Source organism: Hypomesus transpacificus, chromosome 18, assembly GCF_021917145.1.
Source record: "Hypomesus transpacificus isolate Combined female chromosome 18, fHypTra1, whole genome shotgun sequence".
NCBI classification, from domain to species: Eukaryota; Metazoa; Chordata; class Actinopteri; order Osmeriformes; family Osmeridae; genus Hypomesus; species Hypomesus transpacificus.
This window is the reverse complement of record NC_061077.1, coordinates 1,849,403-1,874,608: the sequence shown is the minus strand read 5'-3', so window position 1 is coordinate 1,874,608 and position 25,206 is coordinate 1,849,403. Positions and strand designations below refer to the sequence as shown.

The following is a 25,206-nucleotide window of genomic DNA, read 5'->3' as shown; positions in this document are numbered from 1 at the left end:
TGTTGGATTTAATTGTATTTTTTTCTTCATCTCATCGTCATCAACATCCTTATCATCATTGTGTGATTTTCACTTTAATCGTTTATCTTCATTAGGCTACACATTCAATTAGGCTACTTGAATTTGCGGGGATGTTATTGACCCCACTCAAACGTCTTCTACAGTATTTAACACTGTGCTCGCCAGCAGATGGGGCGTTCCTCTGAATTTTATGAATAGCGTTTCTCTCGTGACAGTGAGAGGCGGAGTTACTGACGTTATCGAATCAAATTGCTGCGCTGTTGCCCACTGGGCACCCTGGAAGAGAGAGTGCAAAGCGCAGCAAGACCGTGCAGCATCTTTGAGAGAGCCGTAACGAAAGCCGACCGCGGTCAACACAAGGATCAAGGATAGTACTTCAGGAAAGCGTACATTGCCAGAAGAATTGTCTCAAAATGCTTGCCTGTACAGAAATTATAACAATGTGTCTTCAGTCTGCCAAGCATGACCACCAAAGACACGAAAGAGAGCTGCAGCAGAAAAATCAAAATCAAGGGATTTCGATTTTCCAAGATGTAAGTACATTTCCCATATTCAATTAAATGCACATATCTCAATAAAAGCATTAACATCACGTCATTAGTTCGTCACACATTGTGAAAGGATGAAATTACATTTCTTACAGGTGCTCACGGTAAAGCATCCTATACAGAAGCCTACATCACATGTCGAACCAAGCCTTTTCACTAGTTTTAATTGATGACCAATTGGGGGCCTAATTAAGGTTAATGTGTTCCACTCGGTTCCTTACTATCCATCTTTATACGGCCAAGGTGAGAGGTTTCAAACCCATTAGCGCGTGCATAGTAATGCCGTCTCACGACGTGCCTTCCGCTGTCACAACACGCCTGCATGTCTTCACAGCAAATTCCATTCAGTCTTACAATATTAAAACAACATCGTCACTTCAAATGTAGCTACTATTATTATTTGATCTCTGGGATAAACTAAGCTACCAATTTGTATCGGCAACCACAAAGGTCATGACATTGGTTGTAAATTGGTTTTGCTCGAAATTGCCATTTTGCATGTAGCCTTACATGTATATCAAACAATAATGCTGCAATAAGTGCCCCATGTCCAAGATGCAGCAGGAGCATCCAAGAAGTATTTGCTATGAATAATTTAAAGGTTATTGTAAGCCCTTACTCCAATGTTCCACATAAATCCACTTCATCGACCCCTCTAAGCATATATATCAAGGACAGAATGAAAGTAGTTGCCTTACGTTCTTTAGAGATTATCACCTTAATTAATAATGTAAAAAGGGTTCAAAAATGTGTTTTGAACATCGGGGCGCTTTTTAATGAAGCGATAACAGTAAGCATATTCACCAAACATGGACGTGATAAACCAGTTGGCCTCTCCTCTCACTCCCTTGATTAAAATGCAATTTTCCGATTTCCATTTAGGTAGTGAACTACCTGACCACTGAATAGAACCCCAGGGCAATAAGAGCACATTTGGCAGAGATGCAATTATATTTTTTTCTCTGAATCCATTATAGAAGGATGCACAAAAAAAAAAATGAGCATCAGATCATGTCAGCTATTGGAAAGTAATGGGATAATAACTTCATACATTAAATGCACATGAGCGGCTGGCATGCTAAGTGCGCCTGCCTTCCTCCAATAACACAATGCTGTTGTCAAAGTGTTTCTGAGGCCAAATCTCCCACAATGAAGTTGGCCCAACAACAACAGTTGAAGCGAAACCACACATATTGGTATCACTCAACCAACAACACAGAAGCAGTCGAAAGTGGGAGTGTTTAGTTTTGCGCCTTGAAATGCTGATTGTTTGCTTTTTAGTTCAGATGATTTCCCTGATTTAACGAGGGAATGGGACTGAATGCAGAATTTCATCTCATTTGCATGAAAAACTGGAAATTCGTCTCATCTGTGAAGCTGTCTTCTCCATGGCCCCATTTGACTGCAGCAAGATTCATTGTAGAAGATAATGTAACCCCCCTTCTCCCTCGTCCTTAGAGAAAATACCCCTCCTTCAAGTTTGCATAATGAAGGGGTTGGAGCACTGATTAAGGGTTTGGCCGCTGGTCTTGCAGGGCTTTTAACAGTTGTGTTTACAGATGTCTAGATTTTCTTTCGCTTCGATATGTCTGCCTGTTGTTGCTTTCGTTGTGTAGCTAGTTTTACTTCAGAAGGTGCCGGAGAAAGAAGAGCTGGCATTGTGTGTGTTTGAGACTCCTAGCCAGTAACAGGAGACCCTTGGGTCTTGTGTACCTGCTGGACTTCAACTGACCTGGATGAGAGCCAGCATAATAGCCTGGCAATTCTTCTCACTGTGGGCATCAGTGCAGAGAGAGAATAGCCCAGCCCTAAGGAAGCCAAACAGAAACCCATGCAAGATTGATTCTTAATGACCTAAACAAGACTGTGGAAGGTTTATTTCATCCTAGCCTTCATCATCCTCAACACCATCACGCCTTTGAGATCATCGTCATCATCCCAGTAGATGAATACTCTGTATTTCCCATAGAGTAGCCAGACCTCTGTCATCCAGAAGGTTCTGGGGACCGTCCTGTAGTTCAGGGGTCTCCAACCTTGTTCCTGGAGAGTTACCTCCCAGTAGGTTTTCACTCAAACCCTAATCGAACACACCCGATTCAAATAATCAACTTCTCAACCTGTTAAATTGGGTTACTGACAACTGGGGTTGGAGCAAAAAACTTCCAGGAAGGTAGCTCTCCAGGAACCGGGTTCAAGGCTGCTGCTATAGGTGGTTTCTCTCCCCTAGCTCAGTTATGAACGACAGTAACAATCGCCTTCAATAGCTTGCACCCCCAGGTCTGTGTACTGCTGTCATGGGAGACTGCAGCTGCTTCTGAACAATCCGAAATCCGAAAGTGTCTCACCACAGAGAGCTTGCTGTGAGTTCTCACAACACATCAGTCTGGCGGACTGTGTGATTGTTCAGGAAGAGAGGCTGCTCACCTCATCTGGGAACTTCACACCCTGGTGTGTTCGATGGCTGACAGCTATGGATGTTGGGGGGAGAGGCTTCGCCGTGGAGGCCCAGTCGACCCTAAGAGGGCTGGGGGACCTTGACGGGACACAGAACACACTGGGTGCACACAAGATGTTTTAAAGGATTGTGGGATTAAATTGCAGGAGATTTGCAGGGACTCTCGCAACCCATTGAGGTGCATTGTGTGGACTGCCTTAGTGCCACCTGAATGTTTAATGGCAGACAATGACAATGACAAGGCAACTGTTACACCACAGGCAAGACTGGATCTCAAAGGAACATTTGAAGTGTTTATTTTTTTTCATGTAATATTGAGAGAGAGTAGGGGAGTGAGAAAGAGAGAGAGAGAGACACAGAAAACGGTCATGCCATTCCTCACCTACTCCTTGAGCTGTTTCCAGTCATAAATGTCACCTTTCTCATTTCCGTTTTTTTTCCACAATATTGAAACCCTTTCGGAAATTGCAGCCTTCCTCCACTGACTTTCCGCTGTGCACAGATAGGCCAGAGAATGCCAAAACATGAATTAGATACAGTGGTTTATTATAACACGTTTTCTCTGGCTCATAAATAGATCATACTGTAGGCTGCTTGCATGCATCACTGCCCGTCCTCATCCTGGTAGTGGAATCAAGGCTGAATCTCTCTCTGTGTCCAATCTTACCCTTGTTTCCCCCCCCTGCCCCAAGATAACAGTTTCCCCTCATATTTGAGGACACCTTTCCAGCTTGTTTCACAATAATTACTCAAGGCATCAAACAGGATTACATAACTAATTCTCTTTTTTCCCCCCTCTCCTTTTAGATATTTCGCCGTGCAGACAAAAATGGTGAGTATGAAGTATCTGTGTTTCCACTTGAAGATGTTATGACGGCATGTGCAGACATTGACCAATTCCAAGTCCAGTTCTCGGTGCACAAAGTGACCGTGATGACATGGTTGTGCGAGCAGCTGAATGGCTGTGTTGGCCTTGGCAAACTGAAAAGAACACAGGCCCGGACACCAAGGCAGCTGGGCTGAGCAGCATCTCTCTTGGATTCTCCCACAGACCTAAGGACCCTGCTAAGGTCCACAGAGATTGATCCTTATATATAACCTTTCTCCTCAAAGTTAAGTAGTATCGAGCAGACTAGACTACACTAGAGTGGACTAGCACTCAATTGCCCCTGCCAATTGCCCCCCCCCTCCCCAGGTTAGCAGCTGGCTGGAAGTATCAGTTGAGTGTCATTGATCAGTCTGTGCCTAAGTGTACTCCCCAGCCTGACATGGGTGTCACACAGAGGGTGAGAGACATTGTCCATGTCATGTAACGTCCTGAAATGAACTGAAGCCAGCTGCAGAGATGGAGCTGCCCTTTACTCAGTGTGACTAGTCTGCCGTGCAGCCGTCAGCTCAGTGATCCCCTCTCATGTTGACATTTAGGACTAGTGGAGACAGACCTTAACATTGACCTACTACAGCAGTCAGGGTTGATTGTCATTATTCATTGTTGCGCAGAGACAATCAATGCATCATGAAGTTTTAGCTACATAGCAAAGGCCACGCCCCCTCATCTTTTGAAATAGATTTGTTCTGTATTTTGCAAACAGTCATTTTTGAGCGTCCTCGCTGCCGAACACAGTTTGGCATTAAGCTTCAGGAAATTAAAGTGACAAATAGGTGGTTGTGTTTCCTCTTCATGTTTTATTCAGCCCTGGGATCAGAGCGTAATAGAATGTGAAACGAAATAAGGACGGTGATTAATGCATGTATGAGGCCAGGTCCGCTTCCTATGGGGGCCCACGTGTGTTATGTAAGAGCTGTGATAATGAAACACAAACTTCGCTTCCCAACATGATCATAGGCTGCTGCTGTCTGTCTGTATGTTTGTCTATCTGTTTATCTACATCTGTCTCTATCTATTTCTCTGAATCTCTATTTCTACCTATCTCTCTCTCTAACCCTCTCTCTCTCTATTGGTTGCTCTCACATGGACTGCAGTGACCCTCCCCCCCCCCCTCCAGCTGATCTCAGACTACATCGTCAGGAGGAGCTCAGCTGGCTTTCATGCTGCTGAGATGGAGGACATACTGACCCCAGAGGGAGAGAGGGAGAGAGGGAGAGAGGGAGAGAGGGAGAGAGAGAGAGAGAGAGAGAGAGAGGGAGGGAGGGAGGGAGGGGGGGAGGGAGGGGGGGAGGGGGAGGGGGAGGTAGGGATCGAGAATTTAAAAGCGGGAGAGACAAAGAAAGAGAGAAATAATGAAAAACCCATACATATAGATTTGAGCCCTGGCTAGTGACCTTATGGACTGTGGGAAGCAGGAAGCCAGGTGGTCTGGCTACACGAGGGAGCAGTTGATGTGTCCCTTAGTGCTCCACAGGGGCTTGTCTGTTCAACCTGGTTCATGATGAATGCATCTCAATAAGCCTTCACACTATCACGCCTGGTATCTTTTTTCATGTAGCACGCTATTCTTCCAACCCCCAAGCTTCTAAACCAGATTATCTTTCTGCTGCAAAAACATCAAAGGTTCCCCTCACAGATTTTTTCTGTCTTCCACAGTTTAAATCAAATAACGAACAAACTCGAGTGTGTGTGTGTGTTGCCGTAGTTATCTACGGTTGGCAGCCGATCCCTCCACGGGTTTCATGCGTCTGTAACTCGCTGAGTCGGACACCCGGGAGGGGAGAGGCTCCCGTGGTGCAGCAGTGAGTGGGCTGCCATGATACGTAGAGAGCACTGCGGATTTACCACATAATGAAGCCTGGATGCTCGCCACAATACCGTCCACGTCTCCGTGCTATCGTGAGGAATAATGTCTGAAAAGAACTCACAAATCTGCCCGTGCACTCTTTTTAGTTTAGGTTTAATGGAGTCAGGTGGCTGAGCGGTTAGGGAATCAGGCTAGTAATCAGAAGGTTGCCGGTTTGATTCCGGGCGTGAAAAATTATGTTGTGTCCTTGGGCAAGGCACTTCACCCTAATTGCCAAGGGGGGAATGTCCCTGTACTTACTGCCTTTCAAAGAATGAGGCCTACTAATGTCAGACGGTTGAATTTGTTTATTAGGGCCTACAGGCCAAGTGGAAGGTGTAATTTTACTGGCTTTGATATGTATTATGATGTATATGAAATAGTTTGACCAATGGGAATACCTCATTAAAATAATTGAAGGCCTCAGATGTAAACTGAGATACTGGGAGAAGATTTACTGTCATAAGCTACCTATGCAGACTGATTGGAAAACCCCAAAATCTATTTAGTTAGAGCCCTTCTGTACTGTCAATACTAAACATCCCAGTTGACAGTCCATGCATTGACATGTTTATGTAAGTGTAGAACAGGAAAACAATATGCTTCCAGCTCTCTGGTAATGCTGCAGAAAGACCAGAGAGTTTCCTGAATCCACTGCCCCACTGAAACCATGGCAATGACGACACTGGCAGATGATTTTCTACTTTGGCCTGAGTCCATTTTTGGCTGCCTTTAATTCCCAGTGCCTTGAAGGGAAAGTGTTCCTTGAAAGATAGTGTTGTGGGGATTGAATTGATCTAGGTCACAAAAGTTATAAAGCCTGAGAGGACGAAACTGGAGCCAATAGGTACAAAACAAAATACTTTTTTACATAATCTATCTTTAATCTTGACAACTCTCCTAATTTCCTAGCAGTCGACTCGTGTCACATTGACATCTTAACCACAAAGAATCTGGATCGAGAGGAGTAAAATTGACATATTCCGTTAAACACAAATTCGTGTCCTGACAGGTGATGAATGACGGCCATCTCTCCTCACAGCCAGCTTGTTAACACACACAGTCGGATTCAGAATGGCTGTCATCTTGACGTGTGGCTATTTCCAGGTGTCCTTGTTCTCCGGGCTAGCGAGGCATCGCTGCAGCGTGAGACAGAAGAGACGGAACATAACATCACAAAAGTAGTGAATTGAACCTGCTTCTTCATATTGTGAGAGGACAATGAACAACAGTTCTGAGCGCCGTTCACTCAGCATCATAATAGCACCTGTTCCCTATGACGTACATTGACTCCTTGCATAATGGACGTTCTGGCCTGCGCTGCGACTGATTGCGTATCCCGGGTGGGTAATTGGGTGTGAAACTAGACCACTGGAACTTGCTGTGCAGGTGAAGCCAAGGAACGAGAACAAGAGGAGAGCTAAGGAGCCTGAACCTGCGCTCAGCACGCAGTGCATTATGGGAAACATGGCAGCCTGGGTCTCGTGTCTTCTGTGTCCCAGCGTCTCACCTTCTCAGTCAGAGGTGGACTGGACACACTTCTGTTAGTCCTTGTCTATGTGGTCATTTGGGTAAGGAAAAAATACAAGGAAAAACTATGTAGTCTGTGTAGACCGTTGCTGCCTGTGGGGCAGAACACAACGACCGCACAATTATCTGTAAAACACAGATGGTTTGGAATTACTGTAAACAAATCGAAATTATTCAGAGCCATCTCGAGTCACCGCCTGGCACGAAAGCAAGACGAGTCATTTCCTAACCGACAAACAGATGTTAGTGTTTACCACAAACCTGTATCAGCCTGATGTCTGTTGCCTGGATGGTGGGTTTGTGTGTCTTTCTGAGACCCGTTGCTAAGGGAGCCCAAGGCCTGCCCTGGGGAAGTGCTTGTTAATCCACAGTCCTCCTGCCAGCAGGCTCTGACAGCTCTAACCAGGCTTCACTCACAGCAGGCTGGCTGTCTGGGCCCAACACAGATCCACACGTCTTCAGTCCTGTGCTTGACTTCAACTGTGTGAGAGAACAGCTGTGGGGACGCGCTAACCTGGCTGGCTTTGTTATCTTAGAGGAGCGGATTGACTGTGAAGGAGAGCTGAGATAGACCACATCTCTTTATGACTTTTATACAACCCCCATTTCCAAATGTACTGTGCCCGTGTCTTGTTTTTACTGAAATAACTGTCAAGGGTCCTGCAGTATTTGAGGCCTATCTTATTACGTTCAGTATTCAGTGACACTACCACTAATTCAAACGCTTAATCAATCATTTTGTTACATTATTGTGTAATTGAATTTGGTAGTGATAGAGGAGAAATTAGGGCTTATTCTTTAGTTGTCTGCTTGAAATAAATTCAAGATAGATTGTCTTTGAAGTCTATATCTCAAAGAGGAAGGTTTATATGACAACAGGAGTGTGGAAGTACAAAGTGAATATAAGAACAAGATAGAGAGTTATGGGAAATAATTGGATTCTCAAATATGGGCGGGCAGAGAACAAGGCTGAGAGGCTCATGTTATTAATTTTGCATTTCTGAGATACACAGTTACAGTTTTTCATTCCATTAACCTGAGTAGTTTAACAACAGAGGTTTAAAAGGCCCTCCTAAATGTTTTTTTTTGGTGGGGGGGACTTCATCTTTCCTTATCTCCTGTCCTCAGACGACGGCAAGCTGTCCCTGGAAGAGTTCCAGTCATACTTCGCTGACGGGATTCTCACCGAGGGCCAGATGCAGGAGTTGTACTTCTCCATCGACAGGCAGCAGACGGAGTGAGTGGAGAGGATGATCACCCTGTGGGATTCCTAACTTCAACCGCCATCTGCACACCGAGGGGGGGGCGGGGCGGGCGGGTGGGTGGGGCAGGCGTCGACACTTCAAAGAGGACGTGTCAATATTTCATCAAGGGGCTTGAATCTAGAGCAGGATCTCAGTGTAAGAAGGGCATAAAACAGCGTGTTGACTGGAGCTGTGACGAGCAAGCTGCATCGACACACGGGCCAGTTTACTATACAGCACGCCGTCTGAGTGTTCTAGGATGAGAGAGCGTTCCTCTGCTCCGAGGGGCCGTTAATAGAAGTATAGCCTTGTTGATTTAAACAGTACGTTTTCGGTTGAACATTTTAAACTGTTAAGATGAGCGTATGCTCGAGATTTGCTTGACATGCGGTTATCTAGAGGCAAACCCCTCGGATTTGACATGTATTAGCCACCATTTCCTGTTACCACTTTCTCTCTTTATCTGCAGTTCTGCACCCACACATACAGCTCCATAAGGCCCAAGGCCCCAACTGATCGCTTCCTTCACAGTGTTTGATTGTCAATCAACAGCTCTCTGTAGTATCTCTAGGAAAACCATTTTCTCTGACCTTTTAGAGGGCTTTTGATAAGAAAAAATTCTCTCCAACTAATCCTCCTGATGCCATTTAAGTAATTCTTTTGTCTCTCCTCTTTTTCATCAATCTCCCTGTCGCTCAGCAACCTGGACACAGACAAGCTGTCAGGTAATTCTGTCCCTATCTTCAATGTGTTCTTATAGACAGACTCTGCTGTCAAAATTGCTTTCAAGGCGTGTGCCTCGATTGCTTGTCTTTGCAGTTGCTTTGAAAGAGCCCTTCATTTTTTGAGAGAGCTATAAAGTGAGGGGGGGGTGTTTCGGTCGGCAGTTTGACTGCCACTGCATCCAACAACTCATCCCAGTCTGGGTTTCACAGAAGTGGAATCTCAGTAGTGTCCATTTCCAAGTTATTGGCCACCATGACAGGCTGCAGTGATTGATGTTTGTAGGTGTGTTGTCATGTTTACAGAAAAAACCTCTCACTTCAGCACTGAGAGGCCTGAGAGGAAAAATAATTGAAATCAGATGAAGGGAGGGTGAGTTGGCAGTGCTGACAACCTTGTCTGTTCTCCAGAGTACTTTGCTCCACACCTGGGAGAGTACCTGAACGTCCTCTCTTCCCTGGAGAAGCTCAATGTCGCCATCTTGAAGGCCATGGACAAAACTAAAGAGGTGAGTGTCAAACCTCCCAACCGTCTCTAAACTTCACAACGAGCATCCATCGTTTCCACCCCCTATCTTTTGTCAGTCATCACGTCTTCTTGCTGGCTCAACTTAAAATGTGAGTGAAGATTTCAGTGTGACAACACAACCTTTTCAGACTTGGTTTGCACATGACATTCAGAGTTTTCCAAAGCCCCTCATTTCCCCAACGGAATTGTGGGTAGGTTTTAGTTTTTGTCTCGGCTGTCAGTTTGAAGTCCTCTCTGAGGCTTTTGGAGGTCTCTCAGCTGTGACGGTGATGTGACAGCAAGGAGGATGGATCCCGTCTGCCCCTCTTGTATTCTGGAACTAGACTGGAGAGCAAGGACAATGAGAGCGTTATGAGATCCCTGGAGAGTCCTACAGAGAGTTTTATAGTGCGAGTCATACAGAGCCATACAGTGCGAGTCATACAGAGCCATACAGAGCCATACAGAGTCCAGTTGATACGGGAGTCAGATGGCTGAGCGGTGAGGAAGTTGGGCTAGTAATCAGAAGGTTGCTGGATCGATTCTCCGCCGTGGCAAATGACGTTGTGTCCTTGGGTAAGGCACTTCACCCTACTTGCCTCGGGGGGAATGTCCCTGTACTTACTGTAATTCGCTCTGGATAAGAGCGTCTGCTAAATGACTAAATGTAAATGTTTATGAGAGTCCCAGAGAGCTTTTAGAAAGATACACATGGTTCTATAGAGACCGACATAAAGATTGATAAAGAGCCATACAGAGAATCCAGTTGATACCCTTATGAAAGTCCCGGATAAGCCTTCAGAGAGTCCTACATCTCCAGAGTGAAACAGAGAACCTGTAAGTGCTCTGGCCATAGGTTAGGTGTCAGGCTACTGAGCATAAGGATGCCGGGGAGCAGGATTGATCAGCTTTTTTATTCAAAATCCAGTTCCGAGAAAGATCGCCAATATTTCCGCCGTATCACTACCAATCGCATAGCCCTTTGCAAATTTTCTTTTTTATTTATGGCTTTGAACAAACCATAACTCACCACATAAAGCGTTGTTTTTCAGTTTGCCATAATAAAAATCCTATCAGCTGAGTTTGCAATATTGTAACTGATAATGGAACTTGGAACGCTTTCAGAGAAGTGACCATTCCAGAATTTATTTGCAGACATCCATGTTTGATTGTTTGAAAACCCTCTCATTGTCCCAGACAGACAGACAGACAGGTTTGTTTTGTCTCATCCAACAAGTTCAGTTCTGTCACCTTTGAAGGAAACCCAGAGGGGGACTTGCGGTCCTCTCACCTTCCTAACAATCCTCTGCCCCGACACAGCACGCTGTCACATCCATTAACCTGCTCCCTTCTCTGGTGACAGCACTGTCTCATATCCTCACATGCACCATGATAATGAGCTTCTCCTTCAACGTGAAGGCACAGCTCTGTGGCAGCAGCTATTTGGCCTGATCCCAATATCACAATCTGGAGTTCGTCTGTCGATTATGAACCACCATCAGGGGGCAAAATCAACAAGAAAGCACAAGGTCGCCATGACCACGAGGATGTGGTCACAGCCGTCCTTCCAAAACCCAACAATGTTCCAAGAATCAGGCTCAAGTTATGCAACCGGCCAATTAGAGCAGTGGATATCCAGCTTTTCAGCCACGCAGAGCAGAAGTGTTTGAATTGAACAGGATGTGAGGTAGATTAAAGAGCTTGTCACATGCCAGCCCTCAGAGTGGGAGAATGGATGCTCACGAGGCAGAATAACAAGATTTCTTCAAGCGCGTTGTGCAAATTCACTTCCAAAATATCTCCACTAAGACGTGATCGATACCAGAGTTTATTCTCCATCGATCTCCCCTTCAACCTTTACGTAAGGCCTGCGGGAGAAATTGTTATTTCTCTTCGTGATTATAAACGCGCCTTGAAATGATTTGGTAAGTGTGTGGACACCTAGCTGCCTCGATGCCTGACGTTTTTGCAGATGAACGGCTATGATAATAGAGCTGTGTGTATGCGTGTGTGTGTGTGTGTTTGTATGTTGGCATGCATGTGAGAGATTGTTGTCTCATCCATGTGCCAAGGGGGTGACGTGACAATAACCGGTGCTGACATGAGCCCCCAGCTTTCCATCAGTCTGACGTCATTCGCCCTCCACAGACTGTAGAACTGCAGCAGAAAATATAGCTGTTTATCATCTTCCTTCCTCTCCTCTCCTCTCTTCTCTTTCTTACCATCTTACTCCATTTTCTGCCTGTCTCTCACTATCCTCCCTAATTTCCCCTTCTCTATATGTTTTTCCTGTCACATACTTTTCCTTATTTCTCTTTCCTGTCACTAAGCTACTGTTCCGTTCTCTGTGCTCTGTCTCTCTCTCCCTCCCTCTCGCTCTATCACTCATCCTCTCTTCCGCCCCCTCCTCTCACTCTCCGCTCTCCATTTCTTCCTTCCCACATCTCTTAACTTTGTTTTATTCAGTTCCGCTAATAATACTGAATTCAGTTAATGTTTACGTTCAGTATTCCCTCTGAGGACAGTCGTCTTCAGATAAGAATGAGATTGGAGCTGTAATCAGCTTTAACAAGTCTTAACCTTGAAACAAAATGAAAACAGAACTTCTCCTGGAGCTGAGCTTGGATCAGGTTTCTCCCCTCTCAGAAGCAGACTGCAGCTCACTGACGGAACAGGTCGGTCTCTTGGTGGAGGAGGAATAGCAGAACTACATCACCTCCACAAGGGAAAGCTGCTGATAACTTGGAGTCAGGTGGCTGAGCGGTTAGGGAATCGGGCTAGTAATCAGAATCGATTCCCGGCCAGATCGATTCCCGGCCATGCCACATGACGTTGTGTCCTTGAGCCATGCACTTCACCCTACTTGCCTCGGGGGGAATGTCCCTGTACTTACTGTAAGTCGCTCTGGATAAGAGCTTCTGCTAAATGACTAAATGTAAATGTAAACTCAACCTAGATCAACCTAGATCATGTTATAGATGACAAACTGTCAATACTGTGAGCATAGGTTGACTTCATTAGGACATACGAAGGACTGAAAAAAATACAGAAGATGTTTTCTCCCTTTCGGTAGAGAGCTGAGATAAAATAGATAACAACTCAAAACATCAACTATTCTCTGGCATTGCGATGCCCTGTCAGATTGTGAAGGGGAGGTGTGTGTGTGTGTGTGTGTGTGAGGGGGGAAGCGGGGTCTGACATAAATGTGAGGTCATTGCAAGTGCACTGCAAACTTCCAGAATAGAGAGAAAACATTAGCCAGGGGGAATATACGACAAAATCAAATGAACCAAATCGACAGGTTGCAATTTTTCAAAACAATCTTTTCAATACTTTACCTGCGGGGTTTCACAAATTCCATTTTACAGCGCTGTGGGGGGGGGGGGGGGGGGGGGGGGGGGGGGGGCAGCTGTGGGGGGGGCAGGCAGGCAGGCAGGAGGGGGAGAAGCAGAGTAATTTTTACTCAGGAAAAGGGCTTCATATTCTGAAGGAATACAACAGATGAAAACAACATGAAAGACATTTTCAGAATAACCCATTACTCGCTACCATCAAACGTCAATCACAATTAGATTTTTACGTTGTCAATATTCATGTTGATCAATACCATTATCATTAAGTTAACCGTGAATCCAGTTTAATAATGTTCGTTGCAGATTTTCAAACAAAGTTCTTGAGTAAATTGCTACTTCCTTTCTGCAGGGGTACCAGAGCTCATCAGTGCTGGGTCAGTTTGTGACGCGGTTCCTGCTGCGTGAGACCTCCACCCAGCTACAGTCCCTGCAGTCCTCACTAGAGTGCGCTATGGAGGCCGTGGACGAGCAGAGCTGCCCTGGCAGGTAGGCACCGTGGCCCCAAGACGTGACCCTCAGACCAGGCCTCCTGTCCCTTTGGGGTGTGGTGATGATGGTGATGATGGTGATGATGGTGATGATGGTGATGAGGTTGAGGGAGACAATAATGAGGATGAAAACGGTGGAGATGATTGTGGTTTTGATGATGATGAGGGAGAGGAGTTAGAGAGGGATGATGATGATAATAGGGATGATGATGATGTTGTTGAGGACGATAATGACAGTTGTGGTTTTGACGATGAGGATGATGATGGTCATGGTTTTGATGAGGAAGCTGATCACTGCGGTGTCGTATGTAGGAAGATGCTCAAGAAGCCAGAGGAACTGGCCATCCAAAAGATTACCAAACGCCCCAACCGCCGCATCCAGAAGAACATGTGTCTGTCTCCTACAGACCCCTACACAGGCATGCTCACCACAGGTGAGGACCACCACTATCTGACCCCATTTACTTCCTGCCAGGGCTACATATTACCTTTGCTCCAGTTGTAGTCCCAATAGACTCACATTCAGCCTTGTAATAAATGGGAAAACATCACAAAATTGAGATTTTGAAACCTAAAAAAAGAGGTTTGAAACGAAATTGCTTGGTAAATGTGACAAGTTGTTTCCTTGGTCAGGGGTCAGCGTGGAGCCACTGGACAACCACTGGAGCTCCCAGATCCACCGTTTGCAGCAGCTGATAGACAAGCTGGAGTACGAGGTACAGTACCGTTCAGTCAGTCAAGGGTTAACGTCAAGACTTCAGAGCCAGTGCTTCTGAGGCGTACTGTAACCGGGGGGGGAACCGAGCTTGAGCTCGATTTGAGTCCCGCTCTTTCGGAGGCTCCGGCTCGTTCCGCTTCTGACCAACTGAAATATTCATGCTTCCATTTGCAGAGTCCACATCTTGAGCCACTGAAGGAGGACACACTGGCTGGCACGTATAAATCGGTGAGTTTGACTTTGACAGGATTTAGACGTCAGCTGCAACACCCGGTGACCTGGAGTATCACAGTGTATTAGACTTTTTTTTAAGGTGAATATAATTTGCAGTATACATTGTAAGCTTTAATTTATTATAATTTTTTTATTTTTTAGCTTTAGGAACAGTTTTAGCAGCTTTAAATGGGGATGGGTATAGCTTGTTGGTCGACCATTGACTGCAGACCAAGAGGTGCTAGTAGCTTTGGAAAACATAAACATATTAATAATAAATCAAAGGAATCACATGTGGAAATTCCCAACTTTAATTCATAATTTTATATTGAACCAAGCATTGCTGCTTGACTAAAATCTGAAAGTTTTATCGAGGTCTTACCGACAGCTATTAATAAACTGAACTGAAGTCAGAGTTCCAGTATCCAGAGTTGGAATAAAAAGAAGCTGAACCTCTAGTCTAAACATCAAACTACTCCTTCCTTCACCAGAACATTCTGCTGGTCCAGAGACAGATGTTGGTGAAGGAGAGAGATGTGGAAGACTTCCAGCAGGCTCTGAAGAGCTACACAGATGCTACATCCAGCCAGAGCAACAATCTGCAGTAGGTGGTTCCTGCTGCTCAGCAGATACAGGGGCCCGTGGGAGGATAATAACACATTATTTGATTTGATTTCCTCCAATCAATGAGTCAGAATCGATTATGCTCTAGCAGATTGATGATGTCTGCCTCACTCGCCCAGTCTCGCCCTTTCGCTTTGTCACTCTATTTCTCACTCAATTTGTCTCTACCTCTCTCTAACTTTCTCTCCCTCTCTCTCTCTTTTTTTCTTTCTCTATCTCTCTTCCTCTCCTTCAACCTCCAGTGTGTCTGTTCAGAACCTTCCAGACAGATCCTGTTTCATAATGTACGAGTTCTGGCAGGATCGCCTTTCTTGGATGAGGTAAGATTGTTGTATAGGCTAATTTGTTTACTACTAGAGTCCTGGGGAAGTTATTCGCCGCCTAATATGTCACTCAATCAACTGCAGTACCATCCACTAATCTCTTTGTCCCGCCCCTTTTTCCCTCAGCTACCAACAGTCCTCCATCAGCAAGACTTTCCAGCGTTGCATCATCAATGCCCTTGAAGATCCTGAGATGGTCTCTACTATGTTACTACCAGGTAGGAGCTCCACAACATTCGAGGACTCAATTATTTAGAAGTCTTAATATTTAATACTTAATTTTTACTGACATATCATTAGAAGTAACTATTCATTAGTTGGTTGGTTCCTTAGTGGAATATTTTTTTTATTCAAGTTTGTATTTTCAATTATTACTTACAGCATCTTGGTGGATAATGAACAACAACTGACAAGAGCGATGTTTTCAAAATATATGAAGAAAAGCAGATATTATTTTGTTTAATTTCACAATTTATACTGTTTTCAGTGTATTTATTATTATGTGACATGCAGGAATATTTTACTAAACAGTGTATTGTATTAACTATATAATTTAAAAACTGAAAAGTTATGCACGACTTACAACTGCTTAGTTGAATCGGTCAACCAAACCCAATCCTTTATGGGAAAGATCTTTGAAATACTGCAATAATTGTTGTGTTATTGGAATCCTTGATGTCATGACTTTAGCTGTACGTCATTAATATCTTTCTGAACATGCTGTTCATGATTTTCTTTTCATGTAAATACACATTCTAGAAGAAACCTTTGCATGAAAATCCACAATTTCCCATTGATAGCTGGTTTCCCATACAGCTGCGCTGTAGTAAAACAAAATCATCGTAGAAAACTGTAGTTCCTTTAACATCTTCATACCAAGATTCGTACAGGGTCTGTAGTTATTAGCTTGCGTATAGAAACTATGAGCAGATGATGACTTAGAAAACATGGACATCATCTAAAATCCCCCCTACTCTATATTGTGAAATGTTGATCCCAAGAGTCATTTCTAGCACACAAACAGTGAAGTGACAAGTTTCTCTTAGATAGAATGTAAACATAAAAGGGTTGGGTTGCCCCAAAATAGGACAATATAAACCCCAACTCATTCAACTGACACTTCAGCACCTTAGTTGTAAACAGTGACTGTTGCCGTGGCCGACAGACTGGACCTATGAATCTCTGTTTTCATGTTCTGAACCTACGGTTTTAAATTATATAAGACTGTTTAAGTGATTAAAAAGGTACTGTAGATGTCATGTGGTTTGAAGTACAACCTTCTAGTCAGGTTTTAATAACATAGGTCTGAATGAGAATAGTTTAGAAACAGATAAAAGATGTAACCAGGTACTGTTATTTTTCCATCAAGCAAATCCATTAACACCACGGGGCATCTAATATGTTGTCTTACATTACAGATTTATTACATTTGATGATGAAATGAAACCATTATATTTTGTGTACAGAACAAAACAGGTGAGGTGATAACTCATGATTAGATTTAATGTCTTTGGCCTCGAGTCTGGATATGGATAAAAGATAAAAAATAGTTTTATTTATGTGTTTAACGAATATGAATAAAGAGTCTGGTACTGTATGACGCTAAACTTGCCTAAAGAAAATGAACGAATGTGGAAATATTTCTGTTTATGGCTGTTTATCATTTACACCCTTTTACAAATCAATGTTAAAACTGTAATGTGAATGCTATGTTTATTTCTGGCATGAAATAAAGTTTATGACTTGATTATATCCTATTTGATTATTAAAATTGTTTTCCTCTGGTTGTAATGACATTATAAACATTGGATTTGTTGTAGGAGACTGTTTTGAATGGTTGATTGACATGTACTAGAAGCATTCTAAACGATTAAAAAGGGGATTATTATTTCACCCTAGAGCTGTAACATTAATTTCATTCAAGTTGACATAAGTACGTAGCTTCATCAACAAAAGGGTGTAAGCAAGCTTAGGGAATATCCTCAAGATAGGATATTTGACAATGACAAAGAACAATGGCTTTCACCAACTTCTCAGAAAAGATTGAGAAAATGTAGTCTTGCCTCCTGTGGTGCTTGGTGAGTCTGGGTGTTTTGGAGAAAAGAAAGCTGTTCAAAAGCTCCAGGAAATGTTTATTTCCCCACTGGCTATGCTGGCTATTCCTTTGAAATGCCTCATGAATATATTAATAACTGGCTTATAATATCACTAGCTGATGCCTTTCAAAATGCTAGAAAAACAGCCAAATGATTAAAAGAGACCTTGGTTGAAAATGAGCCAGGAAGGTCCAGCCTTTTCCACTCTGCTTGGTTTTTCCTGCGGTCCAAGACCAGCTCAACTGGATTAGACCTTGGTGAGTATTGCCTGTCACACACAGGATGTACCAGTGCCCCTCTTAGAGGCATCTCAGTTTCACCCTACAACCCCAAGTGGTTTACGATCCCATGCTTGGGCTCGAGGACAGGGGCGTGTCCAGACATTTTTGATAGGGGTGACACAAGGGGTGGCCCGCCTCTGACTGGGCATATAGCCAATCATATTTTAAGATATTGGGGTGGCCAATCAGATTTCAAGGGTGGCCCGTGCCACCCTAGGCCACTCCCTGAACACGCCACTGCTCAAGGAGGGGCAAAAGAAGATGCTAATGTTCTCTAAAAGAGTTCTGGGTTCTAGTCAAAGATTATATTCTAAACAACCCAACCAACAAACAAAGGGGTCAATCATATGTGTATGACCGGAGAGGTGAGTCCTTCGCCCCAGAGAAACATCATCTCCATCTGCTTGAAACTGAACTAATTTTAAGACAGGAACAGCATGGATGTATTTTCTGTGAAAGACAAACACTGGATGCACAGTGAATAACTTAGTTTCTCAGAATATAATAAAAACTCTGTGTGCTTAAGGCAGCATTGTTGCCAAGGCACAAGCCTCATTCAGACAGCACAGCTCTTGCAGAAGGGTGGTTTGGAAGACTGCAGTGTCTCGTCTCAAAGATGAAGGGATGAGTTCCACAACAGAGCAGGTGGAAATCCTAGACGACAGGATAAGACTGAGAGGCAGACTATCAGATAAAATCTTCTTCTGTGTTGAAGACCTTAATCCTTTTCTTCTATTTTACACTGTCTGGAAACCAGGATTCCTTATTTAAACAACTCTATAAATGGATTTTCAGGAGTTTTGGGGCTTGTATTGATTGTGAAACCAGCTATTATTTGATTGGCCAATCTGCCCAATGCTTTAGTGTATATGTTTTGAATAAGGTGTGTCAATTGTATGGCAAGAGACCTTTTTCTAAAAGATCTGAAAGACAGTCTTTAAGAGAAGCAGACATTCTGGACGTCCAATCAATTTACACTGTGGGATAATTGAGACATTGCATTTGGCACTCAACCACGGCATCTGAATAGTAATGGGTCTTAAATAGCAGAAGTGCCCTAATGGGTGTTATTTTTTTAATTATATGGTATAAAAATAGAAAAAGAAAAGAGCTAGGAGATAAAGAAAATAAAAGAAAGAGAGAAAAACAATCGGAGCCTACGACAGCCAGACAGCCAGACAGATGCAGTGATGCATCCGTGCCCAAGCAAAGCAGAGCTAGATGGAAACGCAGTATGCCGGTTCCCCGATCGCGTGTCTGTGAAAACAGCTGAAGGCCTGGGAGACACTGGAGAGATCTGTCAGTTGGGAAAAGAACAAGACGACAACCTAGAGCAGTTGTCTGAGAGAGCAGAAGATGTGTTCTACATTAGTGAGAACAGCGAGTCATCTCTTAACTAGGACAGTTCTGGTGACAGTTGATCAAGGAGGAATTATAAACAGCTGAAGGCCATAAACACAGTTCTGGTATTAGGAGGTGTTTTGATCCTGCTTATCTGATGGGCTTTGCTGCATTTCGGTTGTTTCATTTCGTTCAGTTTCAGGCTGACAAATAAAGATGCAGGAACGCTCACGCACACACGTGTTCTTCTAACTCAGGAGAAATTCAGAACATTATGCAATGCATCAGTTATAATAAAAGATAGTTTGACTTGTTAGAAACAGAAAACGTCAGGCGAGTTAATTACAGTATAGGGTTAGGGTTAGGCCCCATGTTAGATATTTAAGCTATATCTGCAAGCTTCATACACTATAAAAAAAGATAGTTTCCTAAGGCTCATTGTAATGTCATAGAAATGAAGTGATATTTGTAATTACACAATATGATAATTACTTAACGGTAGTAAGATCAGGTTGTTAGGTTGTGACATCATGGGGGGACAGTAAGTTTGATGCGATGGACAGGGGCGAGGAAGGACACAAGGAGACCACTGAGTGGAAGAAGAAGTGGAATGTTTGGAAGGAAAGGAAAGGAGAGAAAGAACTGAAGATGTGTCAGTGGCAGAAAGAAAGGATGAGGAGAAGTAGAGAGAGAGAGAGAGAGAGAAAGAGAGAGAGAGGGAGGGAGGGAGGGAGGGAGGGAGAAAGAGAGAGAGAGAGAGAGAGAGAGAGAGAGAGAGAGAAAGAGAGACCACCAGAGGAGACGAGAAAAACATTTCATAGTAGAGGCAAAGAATATATCATAAAGGAAGCAGAATAAAGAAGATAAGAGATGTATTGGAAAGAAGACAGACTGGAATGTGACACTTTAAGGGACAGAGAGAGAAAGATCAGCTCAATACGAACTGCAGGATGGAGGAGAAGAGGAGGAGGTGGAGGAAAGTATTACTGTAAAGAAGACGTAAGAATGAAAGGAAAGAACAGGATGGAGAGGGGGAAACAGGTACAAAGAGCTCTGAGCCAGACAGCCGTGCAAGAGGAGAGAATATAAGAGACAGGAGCTGAGAGAAGAAAAAAAAAGCTAAACAGTTTGGAGAAATGTAGGGAGAGAGTGAATGTGAGAAATAGAGAGAGCGTTTGTGAGAGAGATAGCGATAAAAAGAAAAAAGTGAGAAAGAGAAAGTAAAAGAGAGAGGGGGTGAAGAGAGAGAGAGAGAGAGAGAGAGAGAGAGAGAGAGAGAGAGAGAGAGAGAGCTAAAAGATAGGATGAAAAGAAGCTTAGGTAGGAGGAGAGGATGCAGATGGAGCTTGATAACAACAGGGAAGGAAGACAGGAATATAAACAAGCAGGATGAGAGTGAAGGACAGAGACGAAGAGAACATGGTGGAGGAGTGAAATGGAAACAGAATGAGAAGAAAAGAGGAGTGACAGAAAATGGGAACAGAAAATACATTTACATTTACATTTATTCATTTAGCAGACGCTTTTATCCAAAGCGACTTCCAAGAGAGAGCTTCACAAAGTGCATAGGTCACTGATAATAACAACAAGATAGCCCCACAGCATTGCGGGTAGTCAAAAACAAGAAGTACATATTGTGAACAACCAAAAAATAGTGCTAAAGGGAAGAAACCATAAGAGCATGTAGTTAAACAAGTTAAAATTACACAACATTAATCTCTAAGTGCAGGTGTACCTGTAGGAAAGCAATAAAAATAGGATTAACTAAAAAAGAATACAACAGTTTAAATCAGCTACCACTAACCAACAAGAGCAACAGTCTAAGCAAGAGTCATTGTGAACCTTGAGGAAACTAGCGTTGGGTTCAGCAAACCATTCCTAAGTACCATTGTACTCCCGGAACAAGTGCGTCTTGAGCCTTCTCTTGAAGGTGGAGAGACAGTCCGTGTCTCTGATAGAGGTGGGGAGTTGATTCCACCACTGGGGTGCCAGGCAGGAGAAGAGCTTGTGCTGGGACCGGGCGGTCTTGAGAGGTGGGACCACCAGGCGGTTGTCTGAAGGAGACCGTAGGTGGCGGGTGGGGGTGTAAGGCTGCAGGAGAGACTTGATGTAGTCGGGCGCAGTCCCGTTCACTGCTCGGAAGGTCAGTACCAGGGTCTTGAATCTGATGCGGGCCGTTATGGGTAGCCAGTGGAGGGAGATGAGGAGCGGGGTAACGTGGGAGCGTTTGGATAGATTGTAGACCAGACGGGCTGCTGCGTTCTGAATTCTCTGAAGAGGGCGGGTTGCGCATGATGGGAGACCGGCGAGCAGCGAGTTGCAGTAGTCCAACTTGGAGAGGACAAGTGGTTGGACAAGCAGCTGGGTGGAGTGCTCAGACAGGTATCTCCTGATCTTCCGGATGTTGTAGAGGGTGAATCTACACGACCGGGAGACCGCAGCAATGTGGGCCGTGAGGGAGAGCTCGTCATCCATGGTAACCCCAAGGTTCCTGGCAAAGGATGAGGGGGTCACCGTCGCAGATCCCAGGGTGATTGAGAAGTCATGGGAGATGGAGGGTTTGGCCGGGATGATGAGAAGTTCCGTTTTGGCAAGGTTCAGCTGGAGGTGGTGCTCAGTCATCCAGGCGGAGATGTCTGCGAGGCAGGCCTCAATCCTAGCTGAGATCCCCGGATCGGTCGGAGGGAATGACAGGTACAGCTGCGTGTCGTCAGCGTAGCAGTGGTAGGAGAAGCCATGGGAGGTGATGATTGGTCCAAGTGAGGTGGTGTACAGAGAGAAGAGGAGGGGACCAAGGACGGAGCCCTGTGGGACACCAGTGGAGAGCTGGCGTGGGCCTGACAGTTTGCCTCCCCAGGAGACCTGGTAGGATCTTCCCGACAGGTAGGATGAGATCCACTGGAGTGCAGTGCCAGTGATGCCCATCTCAGAAAGTCTGGAGAGCAGGATCTGGTGGTTAACCGTATCAAACGCCGCAGAAAGGTCCAGCAGAATGATGACGGATGACCTGGAAGCCGCTCTGGCAGACTGGAGGGCAGTGGTGACTGAAAGGAGGGCAGTCTCTGTGGAGTGGCCGGTCTTGAAGCCCGATTGGTTGGGGTCGAGCCGGTTGTTCTGAGAAAGGAAGTTAGACAGTTGGTTAGATACAGCACGTTCAATTGTTTTAGAAAAGAAGTGTAACAATGATACCGGTCTGTAGTTCTGGAGGACGGCAGGGTTAAGGGAGGGTTTTTTGAGTAAAGGGGTAACTCTGGCCTGTTTGAAGGCAGAGGGGAAGGTGCCAGAGGTAAGAGAGGAGTTTAGAACATGGAGCAGAAAAGTTATGATAGAGGGGGAGATGGTTTGAAAGAGAGGGGAGGGGACAGGATCAAGGGGACAGGAGGTGGGGCGATGAGAGAGAATGAGGTCAGAGAGCTCTGCCTCGGACAGGGGAGAGAAGGAGTTTAGACATTTAGTTGGGTCAGTAGTGGAGGGTGAGGGGGTAGGAAGGGTGGGTTTAGGGAACCGACTGCTAATGTCGGCGACTTTTTTCTCAAAGAAGGAGGAGAAGTCGTCTGCTGTCAGGGTGGAGGGAGGGGGTGGGGGAGGTGGGTTAAGAAGGGTGGAGAAGGTAGAGAAAAGTTTGTGGGGGTTTGAAGCGGAGTTAATTTTGTTAAGAAAGTAGAGGGTTTTGGCACCAGTTATGTGAGAAGAGAAGGATTTGAGGAGGGAGTGATACTTATCAAGGTCCAGACCGTCTTTGGACTTGAGCCATCTCCTCTCAGCTGCTCGAAGGGTGGACCGTTCTTCACGAATAACATCCGTAAGCCACGGGCAGGGGGGAGAAGATCGTGCAGGCCTGGTAGACAGGGGACAGAGAGAGTCAAGTGATGCAGTTAAAGTGGTTAGCAAGGTGTCGGTGGCAGTGTTAGTGGGGTGGGACGAGAACTCGTCAATGGGAGGGAGGGAGGATGTTACAATAGAGGAGAAGTGGGAGGGGGATAGCGAGCGGAGGTTGCGCCGGAAAGTTACGAGGGGAGGGGAGGTAGGAGGGGTTGGAGGGAGAGAGACAGTGAATTGGATAAAGTAGTGATCAGAGATGTGCAGTGGGGTTACAGAGGTTAAGTCAGTGATACAGTTACGTGTCAGGACGAGGTCAAGCTGTTTGCCTGCCTTGTGGGTCGCCGGTGTGCTCAGCAGCGTCAGGTCGAAGGAGGTCAGGAGAGACAAGAAGTCGACAGCCTGACTTCCTTGGAGGTGGATGTTGAAGTCCCCAAGGACTATCAGGGGGGTTCCATCATCCGGAAGGACGCTGAGGAGCATGTCCAGCTCCTCCACAAAGTCGGCTAGCGGTCCTGGTGGGCGATAAAGAACAATTAAGCATGCTTTGATAGGATTAGTTAGCATCACATAATGGTGTTCAAATGATTTGGCAGTAACAGAGAGTGGTGTGGATGTGTATTTAATATGTGGGGAAAGAAGCAAACCTGTCCCACCACCCCGCCCGGTTGAGCGGGGTGAGTGAGTGAAGGAGTGGTTGACGGAGAGAGCAGCTGGAGTTGCAGTGTTCTCTGGGCGGATCCATGTCTCAGTCAGCGCAAGGGCATGAAGAGAAGCATGGGATGCAAATGCCGGGATGAAGTCTGCCTTGTTCACAGCAGACTGGCAGTTCCAGAGCCCTAAGGAAAGAGAGAGGGCAGGTGGAGAAGAACTGGATAGGTAGTGAAGGTTAGAAGTTGACCGAATATACTTTGTGACATATCTACGTCTACGGGTAGTGTAATGAACAGGAATGCTAAGGAAACACATGCTAGCTATGAATAAATTCTAGGTAGAATATAATCTAAATATGAATATAAATAGGTTGATACTTATCAGAAGAGGTGATCCGCCTCGTCGGCCTTCCTCGGTGGACTCCGCAGGTAGACTCCTTGTCTTTGTTCGACTGAGTCTTCGTGCACCGAGGCTGGCAGACGAGGCTGCCTCTGTAATGCTAACCGCCTTAAATATGCTAATGCACAGATACAACGCCCCCAATTACTGCCAAACAAAAGAATACCCTGAGTACCCTGAAACCGAAAATGACTCACTGGCTAGCTACTCCTTGACCAGTTTCAACTGGTTATCTAACTGCTGATCCTTCTGCTCTGCCCAAGAGACTAACTTTTAGCTAAACTCAATAATATACTAGTCTTGATCACTCGCAGTCAATGCAGCGCTCTCAAAGTTCTCTTCAGTATGACGCTATACGCTCTCAGCTGTTTCCAGGCGACTTCGGCTTTTAAACCAAATTCTACAACGCCCCCAATTAATGCCAAACAAAAGAATACCCTGAGTACCCTGAAACCGAAAATGACTCACTGGCAAGCTACTCCTTGACCAGTTTCAACTGGTTATCTAACTGCTGACCCTTCTGCTCTGCCCAAGAGACTAACTTTTAGCTAAACTCAATAATATACTAGTCTTGATCACTCGCAGTCAATGCAGCGCTCTCGAAGTTCTCTTCAGTATGACGCTATACGCTCTCGAATAGAAATAGAAAGATAAAAGAGAGGGAGATGGAAAAGGAGAGGGTGCAGGGCGTTGACGGGGCAGAGAAAGAAGGAAGCAGGAGTTAGAAATACAAATTAATAGGAAAACACAGATGGAAAGGGCACAACAAATACATCTCAAGAATAAAGACTTGACAGGATTAGAGAGCAAACAGTTTTAGAGCAACAAACTAACAAACATGTAAATAGAGCAACAACAACACAAAAAACTATCTTAGGTACCGGTTTAGCCCACAAGACTTTACTGTAGAAAATATAGAAAGTGGATTCAAATATATAAAGTTCTCAATCTTTCTAAACGAATAGAGGTTATGGAGGTCTGTCCCTTTAAAACTTCCCATGATCCTCCTCCGAACTTTGCAGTTGTATTTTCTACTTACAGGCTCATAAAACTAAAGGAAGGACTTAAATTGGATAACATATTATTAAAATGGCAATATTAAACTATTTGCGAATGATTATTTAATGAACAACT

The 25,206-nt window shown here is 44.7% G+C and overlaps 1 protein-coding gene across 1 annotated transcript; it reads left to right on the top strand.

The window, feature by feature from the left end:
* The first annotated feature begins 352 nt into the window (after positions 1–352).
* On the top strand, positions 353–17,238 carry LOC124480799 (N-terminal EF-hand calcium-binding protein 1-like). The gene is made up of 13 exons (XM_047040407.1): positions 353–554; positions 3,832–3,856; positions 8,418–8,526; positions 9,233–9,258; positions 9,667–9,764; positions 13,466–13,602; positions 13,917–14,038; positions 14,238–14,320; positions 14,497–14,550; positions 15,027–15,139; positions 15,402–15,479; positions 15,609–15,700; positions 15,864–17,238. Exons 1-13 carry the CDS (start codon positions 435–437, stop codon positions 15,890–15,892), a joined length of 1,086 nt encoding a protein of 361 aa, XP_046896363.1. The 5' UTR covers positions 353–434; the 3' UTR covers positions 15,893–17,238.
* Positions 17,239–25,206: the final 7,968 nt, after the last annotated feature.